Source organism: Chionomys nivalis, chromosome 1 (genome assembly GCF_950005125.1).
Source record: "Chionomys nivalis chromosome 1, mChiNiv1.1, whole genome shotgun sequence".
NCBI classification, from domain to species: Eukaryota; Metazoa; Chordata; class Mammalia; order Rodentia; family Cricetidae; genus Chionomys; species Chionomys nivalis.
Genome location: NC_080086.1, coordinates 179,191,900 through 179,205,702, shown reverse-complemented (window position 1 = coordinate 179,205,702; position 13,803 = coordinate 179,191,900). Strand labels below are relative to the sequence as shown.

At 41.9% G+C, this 13,803-nt stretch overlaps 1 protein-coding gene across 8 annotated transcripts in view; it reads right to left on the bottom strand.

Moving 5' to 3' along the window:
* The window catches only part of Cadps2 (calcium dependent secretion activator 2), a 529,236-nt gene extending 516,951 nt beyond the window's left edge, over positions 1-12,285 (bottom strand). For 6 of the 8 annotated variants that reach the window (XM_057791365.1, XM_057791395.1, XM_057791386.1 and 3 more), the window contains exon 1: positions 11,590-12,285. In XM_057791365.1, coding sequence (XP_057647348.1) covers positions 11,590-11,937 — 348 coding nt within the window. In that variant the 5' untranslated portion in view covers positions 11,938-12,285. The remainder of the gene's footprint in view (positions 1-11,589) is intronic. The other 2 variants (XM_057791375.1, XM_057791405.1) reach the window with 1 other exon arrangement.
* Positions 12,286-13,803: the final 1,518 nt, after the last annotated feature.

Below are 13,803 nucleotides of genomic sequence, written 5' to 3'. Positions count from 1 at the left end.
CATGGTAAGGTCTGGAACACTGATGAAGATGAAGAAGAGGACTTAGAATTCTACATTATATAACAAACTAGACTGAGAACGGGTGGAGGGTAGCAGGCAGGTTGCTTCATCTCCCCACCAAGTACTTTGGTCCTTTCTTATTCTAATACCTCTGATTGTAACAAACTACACTGTATGTGAGGATGGCTTCCACCAAGAATGTCCTGCTTTGGAGACCACTTCAGACAACCCCACAAACAAAAAAACTAAATATGGTATATGAGAAACACTGCAGCTACATCTTGGTGGTGGGGCCTGAGTTAACTGTTAAGACAAAGATAATCACATAAATCTGAGAACAAAGAAAGTTCAATGAACAAAACCCAAGACAGCTGCAAGGCTGGAGAGTAATAATACTGACCAAGAGATTAACCCTTGGCAGACAGTTATGCTCCACAACTAACAAAGCTATAGTAAGAGATAAACAAAGGAAGAGCTTCAACTGCCCGGCACAACCATCTGGCTATTGGAAACAGGGGGACATGCACACAGCCTTCCAATGGCTACAAAAATGAGAGCTCAAAGAACTAGTCAATATCACTAGAGATTCCTTCAGCTTTTGTCCATTTCTGCCATGGCCCTATGAAAACTCTAGACAATGGAGTTCAAAGGCATTTTCTTTTATTACCTCTTCCATTATCCAGATTTCTCTTATTTTTCTTAATTTCTCTTTTTTTTCCTCACTTCTCTAAAGCTATTCATAAGCCTTACTTCTGCTTTGCATACTGCCACTAGAGTCCAGATTCACGGTACCAGACCTGTCTTTGGGTTGCTGATTATCAGTATCTGACATCTTATGTCCCTGAGTCAAAGACAACTGGGCTGTGAAAGTCTAGCCACTCTCAACCCCTTTGTCGATGTTTATTTTCATTTTGTGTATGCATGTGCTGTGTACAAGTTCATGAATGTGTATGTATATATATGCAGTTACATGTGGAGGCTACAACCAATTCCAGTGTCCCCACTTATTTCTTGAGAGAGGGTCTTTCATTAAACCTTAAGCGTAGCCATTTGGCTAGAATGAGACTAGAGATCCCACTGATCTTCCTGACTCTACCTCCGAAGCAATGAAATTATGGGTGGGTGCCAACACCTACCACATCTGGTTTTTACATGGATATCAAGGATCGTGATTCAGGTCCTCACGCTTCTGTGGCAAGCACTTAACCAATGGAGAGGATTCCACCACTCAATGAGCATCTTAAAAGGCGAAACATGGGTTTTTAACTAGTGGGACTGCAGAGATGGTGCGGTGTTTAAAAGCACTGGCTGCTCTTACAGATTCAATTCCCAGCACCCACATGGGCAGCTCATGGCAGTCTGTAAATCCAATGCCCTTTTCTTATCTAAGCAGAAAAAATTTCCATATCCATAAAAATAAATTTAAAAATAATAAATAAAGTCCATCTGGTAGTGCACATCTATAACCTTCGCAACCCAGCACCAGATGCAGAAGCAGGCCAATCTCTGTGAGTTCAAGAAAAACCTAAGTTTCCTGTCAGCCACGGCTACATATTAAGAGTCTGCCAGAAGAAGAGAAGGAGGCAGACGAAAGAAAGCAAGGAAAAACAAGTTCAACTCTATGGTAACACACTTTGAAATTCGAGAATGGCCAATTTTATAAAAATGGGCAATTACCATATTTGAATCTGGAACTGAGAAGAAATCTAATTAGGAAAACAGAAAGACAAAAATCTTCAATGGGTTCTGGATGTGGATAATGCAATTATTAGGGCATTTTCACCCTAAAAGACAGTACTTGAGAACACACATACAATAAAATGTGTCTCATTGCCCATCGCTATTTCTCCCAAACCTATGACTGTAAAATAGAAAATGATAAACCTTTCTCTTAAGAACATAAGTATAAAAACAAAAAATAAAAGTATACCAAACTCAAAGTCAAATCCTCTACAGGTAGAAATTACCCAGGAATTGAAGATTTGATTTGATGGAAAATATGTAATCTGACACATATAAACCAAACAGAAGCAATCCATAGTCTCTATGTATAAGAAAAAAAGTTTTACAGCATTCGAAATCAATTTTGGATGTTTTGTATTATTAATGTAATAAAAATGAAAGGATAATTATTTAGAATAAAGAGTATCTATCCTAAAATTTTTGCCAGCAGTCACTACACGAAGCCCTCCCTATAGAACCAGAGAGTAGGCTGGTAACTAGTTCTAGCACTCTGGCCAATGAGATGTAAAATGGACAAGGGCCAGCTACTGCACACAGCAAGCACACCCCCATCAGCACCATTTTGCCCTGCCAGACAGAAACCCAGAAAGATCAATATTAAAGGAATCAACTGTGTGCCGTCAATATGTACAATCAATATGACTAGTTAGAGCATTAAAAATTAAAGAGCTCTCCACTTCCCCATAATTAGATAAATAAATTATGGAGAATTATAGGCTACAATAACAACAACAAAGTATAAAACACTCAAAATATCACCATAATTATAAATGTGAGGCCTCCATAAAATCAAAATTTCAAAAGATTACAAAAACATGAAGATTGAGGAAAATGGCATAGACTGAGCTCCTAGAAAAATGGATATAATGCAAGCATAGTTCCCAAAAAGGCTTAATTAGACTGAGTTTAAAATGACAGCACTTAAAATGGAATATATACAAGCTTGCAATACCCTAAATATGCTACACCCAGCATCTCATTTAATCACAGGAGCAAATGAAGCAGCCAGGACCCACTGAGATGAAATGTGTTTATGCAGAGAGTAACAACTGGAGAAGTCAGGAAGGAAGGGGGGCATGGAAGGTAAGGAACTTTCAACAAAGAAGTAAAAACACTACCAGAAATTAAAATACATAGCAACTTTTCATCAAAATTAGTTGGCACTGTGAACAGGAAAAGCTACATTAATATACTGAAATAACTACATGGAAAGAGAAATACATAAATTATATATACATTTATCATTAACTGAAGAAAGGATTTCCATTTATTTTATATTTTATAATGTACTCAGAGCACTAGATAATGTAAAACTCACATTGTAAGAACTGAATAAATGGTTTACAAAAAATTAACGAAACAATTAGTATGATTAACTAGTCCTTAAGGTTTTAGTGATCAAAGGAGGGCTTAATCAAAATTAAGGCTGTAAAGACAGCATAGCTGTTTTCTGGGGGGGAAAAGTGGGGGAAATCTAACTTACCTTCAACTTTTATTTCAGTGAGTAACTGAGCATGACTGAGGAATGGGCCATTAAGAAAAATATCAATACAAATCTACTCCAAAACGAAGTGAAAGGCAGATGATATGAATATCCCACATGGAGAATGCCATCTCTAGTGCATGTCTTAACTAGTAGGCAAAACCAAAACTCAGTAGGAAAAGATAGGAAAGAGTATTAGACCACGGGGGGTGGGGAGTCATCACCACATGTAATCAGAAAAGACCAAATTAAATTTCTTCACAGAAATATGATGATATGATTGACCAAAATAGCCTTTAAGTCATTTAGACCTTTTGCCCCAGTAATATTTCCTTTGTAGAAACTCATCACCAACTTGAAGGTTACATAATGAAAGCATATTTAAACCAAAGAGTTTACAAAGCTTTGCCATAACATTTACATAACCAAAGTAGAAATTTGTGATTTTTTTTTTTTTTGGTTTCTTTTGTTGTTGTATTGATGTTGTCTCCCCCCCCCCCCATCTCTCTCCCTTGCCCTCTCTGCTGGGAATTTAACCTACAGCCTTATGTATGCAAAGCAGCAGGTTCACCCAGAGCTGTAACTTCAGCTCCCATCATGCTTTACAGCATAAGTTTTCCAAATGCAAATCAATGGTTACCCAACTACTACACTCAAGGAAAAACAGGGGCTTCTGATTAATGTCTGCCTAAAAGGTCAGAAGCTAGGATATGGTAGGAAAACACGAATTAACTCTTAAATCTTTCTCTAAATGTTCCTAATGATTTTATTTCATAAGAATTACTTGAGAATATCTTCTATAAATAATATACTTTTCTGAATATAGAAGACAGGCAGATTTTATTTCATTATTTTTATTTTTGAGATTCTCATGTAATTACAATCTCTCTCCCTTTCCTCTCCTGCTCTCCTTCAAATGCATGGCCTCTTTTTTACTAATTGTTATTTGACACATATATAACATACATGTTCCTCAATATAACCTCATCAATCCACATAATGTTACTTGTACGTATGTTTCCAGGACTGGTCACTTGGCTCTAGACAACCAATTGATGAGCCCCTGCCCTCAGCTTTCCTGTTATCTAAAGGTGAGAGCTCTTGGGCTTTTTAACATCCCCTTTGGCATGTGCATTGATACTGTTCTTGTTTAGCTCATTTTTAGGCAGTCATGTTGGTGAGATTTTATGTAGCAAGTGTCTTTACCTGTTGGGTGTAGCTTCTGATATTACTAGGAGACAATCTTACAGCAAACTACTTGGTTATTTGGCTCTTAAAGGCTTCCTGCCCCTCTTCCACAATGTTCCCTGAGCCTTGGGTGTGGGAGTGTTTTGAGCAGGTCTTAAGTCCAATTAGAGAGTTGTTGGTTACCACCAAGGTGTGTCAAGCCACTACTTCAACCTTAGGGTTATCGTGCTATGAAGGTTTTTGATATGACTCACTTGAGTCAGGTAAGGTAAATTGTTTTGAGAAACATATATGCATGACTAAAATGCACTGCACTGTTTTATAGAAGACTTCTGTGAAATTTACTCTTCTAGGCATCACTTGATATCAACTCCACCATTGAGATTTCATGACAATCTTCTTCTCAATGTCATTGGGAAAGAAATATAACAATTAAGCTTACTTCACACCTCTGTTTCCATTATTCATTTTATGTTGTTGCTAGTGATCTCTCTATAGTTCTGTAATAAATTATAGCTGCTAATACAATTTATCAGCCATAATAAAACCTATTTAAAGACTTCAAAACTCTAAATTATTGTACCGTTTTTCCCATTGTACTAATTCAAAGAATTCCATATTATATAGATGCCCTTTTTGTTGGTGTTGCCTTTTACTTAATACAGAATGTAGGAGGAGAGAGAGAGCTGCTTGTTGGTTCCTGGCTGCTCAGCCCCGAAATAATCACACAAAAACTGTATTATTTAAATTACTGCTTGGCCCATTAGCTCTAGCTTCTTATTGGCTAACTCTTACATATTAATTTAACCCCATGTCCATTAATCTGTGTATCGCCATGTGGCAGTGGCTTACCGGCAAAGTTTCGGCATGTCTGACTCTGGCTGCAGCTCCATGGCTTCTCTCTGACTCTGCCTTCCTTCTACCTTGCCATAGGTCAAGCCAGTTTCTTTATTCATTAACCAATAAAAGCAACACACAGACAGAAGGACCTCCCACTCCAACAGAATACCCACTTTCATACAGTATTCTGATTAATTACAAATACTTTCACCTTGACTAAGTGAAAATAAACCATTTTTCCTGTAGCTCTCTTTAGGACAGTAGATCTCAACCTTGGCTGAACATTGAATTCACCAGGGAAGCCTAAAGACTACCTTCCCAATCTCTGAGACTAATTTAATTAGTCTGCAGTATCACCTGAATAATGGGATTTTTTTAAAGCTCTCAAGGTGATTATAATATGCAGTCAGATAGGAGAATTATAGATATTCCTTGAGGAGATAATAAATAAATCTTTAACCAATATACAGGGGCTATAAGAAAAATGTTAATTATTTTGGACAACTCCACCATTTGAAACTTGACTAGTCTTTACTCACCTGTGCCACCAATGCACCTACGACTTGCAATTGTGAGGTCCTCCCTGATGATGACAATACCATGTGAGTACAATACCTTAATATATCCCACTGGGGGAAAAGTCTCAATCGATTTGAACTTCATAAAAAAACATGTACAAGAATTCAAGTGGGCTGCCCCAAAGTGTGATTCCCCTTTCCATATTTCATAACCTGGGAGTCACCTTCCTCAATCTTTAAAGTTCATTCTTATTTACTTAGTTTGGATTGGAATGGGGACACGCACACACATGTGCACACATGTCAAGTTACATGTGTAGAGATGCAAGAACAACCTGCAAGGATCACTTCTCCATGTGGGTCCCAGGGAGTTAACTCAGACTGTCAGGCTCACTGATAGGTATCTTTACCTGCTGATCTATCCAGAGGGCTCAGCTTTCTCCTGGAGAAAATACTTCAATGACCTTATAGTGAGACTTGGCTGCTTATTTTCTGAGTACAAATAAATGAAACTCTTAAAAGAAAGAGGAGACCAAAGAAGTAAAACACAACCCCAATAGTTTATTTCACTTTGCAAGCAGTCTTCAAACATCAAAATAAAGGATGATTACATTTTTTAAAGAAAGGGACTCCAACACCACTTAATCCATTTGAGTTCTCATTAGCACAACCCATTCTAGCAAATTAAGCGCTGCGGCTGTGGTACCCGGACACCCTGTGGAGGATTAGATGAATCAGCTAAAGCAATAAGCATTTTTCTCTGAGATACCATTTCAAGTCCCGCCTGAGGTTTTTCCTTAATGTGTGGTTTCCCACTGGATCCCCAGAGGACAAGGTATTTCCTATTATTAAAAGCAGCAAACAGTGTAACCCATCCCTTTGGTATTTGCCCCACACTGTACTAAAACCAAAGGAGCACAAAGGATGAACGATTCGGGCTCTGTTAGAATAGCATCAGATCTACTGGAAACTACAGGCAAAAGAGAAAGCTGGATTGCCAGGGTTCGCCACTGCTTTCTTGTCCCTCGGGTTTGATAACGGCACTGAGAAGGTTTCTATGAAGTCAGTTGTTCTGTGTCAACAGAGATTTCTGTTCTCAGAGCTTCCTTCAGGACACTTACAGGTCTCAAATCATGTTGAAGGGTACGAGTTTCGCAGAAAACTAGAAGATCTTTATACTTCCCTTTTATGGTATCTTTCCTCCATTCTAGATCTTACTAATTATTTGAGACATACACTAAATCTGAGGCTTGTGCAGGCCAAACATTTACTAGATTCCATATATCATGCACTGTGTATGTTATGTATACAGTATACTTATATATAGTATCAGTTCACAACTGTATCTCAAGCCTCAAAAGTAAGGCAACACATCACTCAGGCCACAAGGTGCCACACAAAAGAAAGATGCCCTCTCGGCACTTGCAAACCTATTATTCATTTCTAACAAAGCTGGCTTCCCTGAGCCTGTTACCAAAAGACCGAAAATAAATAAATACAGAAAGGCCACCTGTTTCCAAAGGAGATAAAAGTGGTCATTTTGAATAAGTTGAATATGCCTATCTGAAGAGCATGGAGCTAAAAGGGTTGCATATTTGGGATTTTGAAAAATTTGCATACATATTACATCGTATCTTGGGGATGGGACTCAAGCGTAAACACAAAATGTATTCATGTTTTCTGCTTGCCTTATACACATAGGCCAAAAGTAATTGCTGACAACCTTTTTAGTTTGTAACCATGACTTATCAAATGAAGCAAGATATGAAAGAATCCACTTATAAATCACTAAAAAAAAGTTTAAGATTTCTGAGCATTTAGGCTTATGGATTATCAGATTATGGATGTTTTCTCTGAACTACAAAATTCAAATGAAAGATGGGCAAATAATCTCATCCAATATTGCATTTCCTCAACACAGTCCTGCAAATCAGTGTTACCGAATAAATTTCTGCAGCTTTTTTATATAAATTTCTCAAACTTAGAACTATCAAGGGCTATGCAAAATGCTGAGAAGTGATTGTATGAAAGGTTTATTTCATAAAATGCACTGTGTATCATTTCAATGGCAATGCAATTAGCAATGTATGAACACAGGCATAAAAGTCATGCGAAAAGTTATCAGGTAACATTTTCATCTTTGAAATCCCCCTTTCCTTATTTCTAGTTAAAAACAAGAGTTGGCCATTTTCTCAACATGTTATATTCAATAATAAAAACAAAAATAACCATGAAATGGTTGAGCACAATCTTCCAGTTCCTGCTTGATCCAAGCTACCATCTCTTTAAGCAGTGTTCCCTGTAAATGGTTGTGAATACAGACTTAACAGCAGAAACACATCTGCGATAGCCTTCCATGGTGGCCAAAGGGTTTGTCTTAGTCTCCCCAGCTTTTAACCATTAAGGACCCCATTTGCTACTTTTCCCTCTAGGTTCTCAACATTTTCTACATGTATGACAGGTGAAGACAAACCTTATTAAATATATGTGATTTGCTTGAGGATTTTTGTTTTGTTTACTGTTTTTCTAGCTATAACATTGATCTCTCCTTCCACCATCTAGAATTACCCAATGGTCGTGATTAATGATAGTTCTATAACGGAACAAATACAATCAAGTCAATAAACACAAGGTGGTGTCAAGCAGTGTTTACTGCTGAAGCCATTTCCTGGTGGCTGCTCATCACCACACATGCCTGTCACGCATATAACCATGCATATATCCACTGAGGCAGTGGGACCACCTGGGACAGTGCTCTGTCACAGAAACAAACCAAAATCTACTCCAAGATTTTCTGTAAAAGCAGCAATAGTCACCGCCAGTCCTGAAAAGCATCAGCTGTTACTCCTCTGTGTTGATGTGTGCTAGTCAAAACCACAGCACACATATTTCCACTGAAGGGAGTTTACTACTATTTAACATTCTCAAATAGCTCACTCACACAGCCTCTTACGGGTTCTGTGGGACATTTTAGACAAGTGAAAAAAACGAGGGAACCAAACAAACCCTGTAGCTCAGCTCTGTTCCTAAAAGCCAAATAGCCCTACCATTGAGAGGCTTTGACTGCAAACCTAAGTCGTGGCCTCCAGGGTAAGGTCCTTATCTCTGTAATTCATTTTCTTCAGTCACAGAATGAGGACCCTCTCAGACCTCAATTTCTGATCCTCTCAGTTCTCAAAGTTGGGAGAAGTGAGAGAGCAGTGGAAAAACCATTTTATTGCCTGTCTGACTACAAAGATGAAGAAAAAAAGTATACAATGGATTAGTGACTGTGTAATCTTCATGTTACTTCTTTTATAAAAACCCAACTGTATAATTCAAGACTTAAAGTAAGTTTTGGCATTAATTGTTGGCTTGCGCATCAAATTCACATGAACACAGTTAAATTCCCATTTTATTTTTCCTAGGAGGAAACCTGACTGCCAAGAATTGCTCCAGCTCCCTTTAGCAATCAGCATGTCTAAAGAAAGAAAGAAAGAAAGAAAGAAAGAAAGAAAGAAAGAAAGAAAGAAAGAAAGAGAAAGAAAGATGCTTCTGAATAAGGTAAGTGTTTAGGTTGTTTGTTACAGGACCTCCCCCTTACAATATAAATACTGAAGTTCATCTGATTATGCTTGAGGTTCTTAATATTTAAAAACAAAAAGTCTAAGCTTGAGGTCCTCAATATTTAAAAACAAAAATCTAAGCATTCCGAATATTTTGCATAGAATGTATGCAGCGCTTTTCTCCTTTCCTGAAACTGGGTTTATTTTAGTAATGACTGAGTAACATTACATCAACAGTTTCCTCAGTAGCATTGTGAGTACACCTGTCTGCCAATTCAAATAACTGCTAGAGAAACATTCTGTTCAAACAGGAAGAGCCCAGGAGAGCTGCATTATTTGACCAAACAAGGGAGAGTCCCTTCCTTAACAAACTGCAACAAGTATCCACAGTAGAAATGAGCCAGTGGTAAATGACTTTCCTCATTAGGAGTCTAAAGGAAACCACTCCAAATACAGATGGCCTCTTGATTTTTTACCAGATAATAATTTGTACATATGAGCACACTAAAGCTGAGCTAAATGGAATGCAAAAGGTGAAACTCGACGCTGGATGATGCTCATGTACTCTGTATGGACTCCTACCACAACGGAGAAAACCCATGCTTAGTTTAAGAGGACTACGGAGATTGGCACTTGCAGGACCTACACAGATAATACAGACTCAACCCAAGCAGCACATGAGGATATACAGCCTCATGTAGGAGCGGAGCAGCAGGCTTGCCACGCTGCAGGGCATTCACTGTTCCGCTGAGGAATGGTAGCTTTCATCATGCCCAGTGGCTTGGTGCTAGAAAATGCTCCTCTGACCTACTTCTCTCCATTGCATGAGGAGACAGCCTAGAGCTGGTTAGGTCTCTATCGATCCGACGTTCTGTGAACTCCCTAGAGTGTTGGGCTACCTGAAGGGCTGCTGTGATTAGCCTTCAACAGTAAGGGAATGCGCCAAAAGTACTCAAGGGGATGATAGTTTCAGCATAGCTCATTTGCTTCTGATTTTTCAAAGTTAGGAAGAATGCTTTTTAAATATGTAATACAGTATTGTTAACCTCAGGCAAATTCATAGTTGTCCACCTATCCCCGAACTCAATGAGTTGCACCCAGTAGCTACGCACAGCTTTTAACATTCAAGCAGACTTCAATAATAATAATAATATAAAAACAAAGACTGGATAAATGTGGACAGGAGGGTTGTGGTCAGAGGCACGGGTGAGTGGGACGTGGTAGGAAACTACTTTCTCTGGACTATGGTTTTATTTTAAAAGTCAATTCAAAGGGTTCTGAAAGAAAAGGTTCCCGTGCTGAAGTTACAATTTCAGAAAAACAAAAAAGGACCATACATGTAGGTATGCTTTCTGCGAGCTCTGGTGTCGCTGGGCCCCCATGAATGGCACAAGCTAAGGGGACGCTTACAGATTCTTCAGAACCCTCCAAGTTCAGCATTCCATTAAAAGGTTTCCGAGACAGTTTCTATTGCACACATTAATCCAATGAAGGCGATTTCAGTCCCTTTGTGTATGGTACAGAACATCAGACTCCTAGGGTCCTGTTTTCAAACTAATCAGGGTGGCCATTTCATCTTACAGAACTTCCTTAAATGTGGGGTAAAAGAGCCATTGGCTAAGCATTTGCTTTAGTCCAGATAGCATCACCGGTGGACTTCATTAAACCTGCCATGGTCTGGAATTACTTACCCACAGTCATTCTGGGTGACTACCTTCCACGACGTTTGAATGCTACACCCTGCTTGTTTGGCAGCACAGGAAACGGAGCAATGTAACTTTGCTTTTAATTCACCAAAGAACATGTATAGTCCTTTGCCTGCGAGGAGATTTCTCTGTAATGGGAAAGTGTCCATGCTCCATCTGCTTCACCTAGCTACATGCTCCAGGCAAAACCCTGCTCCATGCACCCCCACAGCAACCCAAATTAAAGTTGTTGGGAGTTGCATCTAACCCTGTCCCAGCCTAACCTGCCCAGGTGCAATTACTGCAGGGCCTGCAAGGTGCGGTCAGCTGTTCCGTCCACGTCTTGCGGACGGTGAGGTGAAGCTGATAGCCCCTGCCAGTCCCTGCCAGTTCAGGCCAGCTCTGACCAGCTCCCACAGAGGTTAAAGACCAAAGCGCTTCCTCCTGCCCTAGACACCCCTCAAAGACTGCCTAAAATAGTGTCCCGGCCCCTCGCAGAAGGGTGGCTGCAGGTGCCCGAGAGCTCTCCTAGGAAAAAACCCTGAGGGGAGAAGTAGCCGCAGGAGGCTCCCTGTCCCGCCACTCACCTTCTGCTGCCTCCGGGCCATGTCGGTGGGCTGCTTGGCATTGAATGGGTACGCGATGCACCTCACCACGAAGACGTACAGCTGCAGGCGGATGCGCCGCTCCTGCTCCTCGTCCAGCTGCCGCTCGGGCTCATCTCGCCCCTCGCTGAGCACCGAGGGACTCGGGCTCACGGGTCTAGCCGCTCCGCCGCCGCCGCCACCTCCGGAGCGCCCCGGCGCGTCCCGCCGCCCTTCCCGAGCCGTGGCCGGCGGTGCTCGCTGGGAGCCACCCGGCGCCACCAGCACCTCGCGGCTCTCCTCCTCCAGCCCCTCGTCCGACTCCTCCTCGCTGGAAGACGGGTCGAGCATGGTGCTGGCTGGGGCTCCTGGGCTCCTCGCTGAGCGCAGCTGTCCCCGCGGGTCCGCGGGAGCTTGGGTCCGTGCGCGGCGGCCGCAGAACGAAAGGGAAAGTGGCCCGGGCTTTCCGGACACGTCGAGTTCGGCGCCCGAGTGTTTGCCGCGGCCAGGACGCGGGGCGGGCGAGCGGAGCCGCGGGAGGCGAGAGGCGGAGTTAGCGCGGGGCCGCTCGGGGCGCCCGGGGAGCGCTCGCCCAGCCCAGGTCCGCCAGCCCGCGCGGGCCCCCCAGCCCCGCCGCCGACCCCCCGCAGCCCGCGCAGGTGAGGAACCTGTGGCGCCTCCAAAGCAACATGTGGAATGGAATGTCGAGGAGCGGCCGCGGGGCCGCGGAGTGCGCGTGCGCGCGCCGCCGCCAGCGCCTGGGCCAGGCGGGTGTGCCTGGTGCCCCGGAGCGCGCAGTTTGCAAGGGGCGGAAGGTTCAGAGCCCTTACGACCCCTACCCCCGAATATCCGTCATCCTGCAGACTTTCTGTGGACCTGGTGGTGGGATAGGGGCAAAGAAGGCAGTACCCCAGGAAGACAAGAGGGAGAGATGTTCGGAGTTGCTGGGACCCGGTTCTGATACCCTTCGTGAAACCCGAGTGTTGAAAAGTGAGTCCCTGCCTTCCACCTCGAAGTATTCTTACCAGGAGACTCGAAATAAGTCTCTTGCCCTTCTCCACTGCGATGGGACACTCTGCGAGAAGTCCAAATTGTAAACGTCACAGCATATGCATTAAAAGAACAGTGGGGGGGGGTCATTTAAACTGGTATAGATTCTTTCTTGCAAACCCATGAGTATGTTAAATTTTATATTTGCGAACTGATACTCAGATTCAGAACAAAAACAGCTCAGTTGTTTCCTAGGTTGAGATAGGACTGACCCAAAACAGGGTGTATTGGGTGGACAGACATTCAACAAACATCTGAGAGCCAACCAGGTGCCCAGCTTTGTCTGTGTGGCAGACACAAGCTGTGGGACACCATACACAGCCTCTCTGTTTCCTGGCCTCAAGTGGGCGTCTCGTAGTTGTAGCTGCACCTGAAGCCTGTATCTGTGTAGAATTCTCAGTGCCAAAACTGCCTAGCATTTTCCTTCTGTCTTTCTGTAACTTGTGTCCTGAACCCCAACAGAAGCAATATGCAAAACAGGCATTCAACACAAGGAGCAGTGTGCAGTGGCCACTCTGGCCAGGAGGGTGCAGATCTCAGGGAAAGTAACAAAGGAAAAATGAAGCAGCCACCACCAGCTTTGAGCTTCTCTGTCCAGTGGCCAAGTAGCAGTTTTGGGTTTCCCAGGCCATTTGGTAGTTAGATACACAGATGTTCCTTCTGCATCTAAGGATGTTTTCCCTCGATGAAGGAAAAAGGAAATATTTTTACTCCTAGGGAGTCTTCTCTATTTGTTAACCCTTAACTGGTCCCTTAGTAATAGAAGGTCTTTACCAAAAGCCTGCCTGCTAGCTGATGGTGGATGCTAAGGAAAAATATCGCTTGAAATTGATGAATTTAAAGACTTTTTGTCTTGGACAAGGTAGACAATTAGTGGAAATCTTAAGTCTTTTATTTAGGGCCTGATCTCTTGTGCAGTTTGCAAAGTTCTGTGAGGCTATTTATCAAAGTAACCCCCTTAGGCAGGCAGATGACGGTATTCTAATGATCACCCTTTGTGCCAGATTTTGCTTTAAACTCTACAAGCATTATCTCAGTTATTTATCTTTACTTCTATAGTGCAACGATGGAAGCTGAGACTACAAAACTAGCGATAAAGACTCAACATGGGCTTTTATTTCTGGCTGTGATCTTTTCTATTGTGATTTCCTTTGATTGTAAATCGGT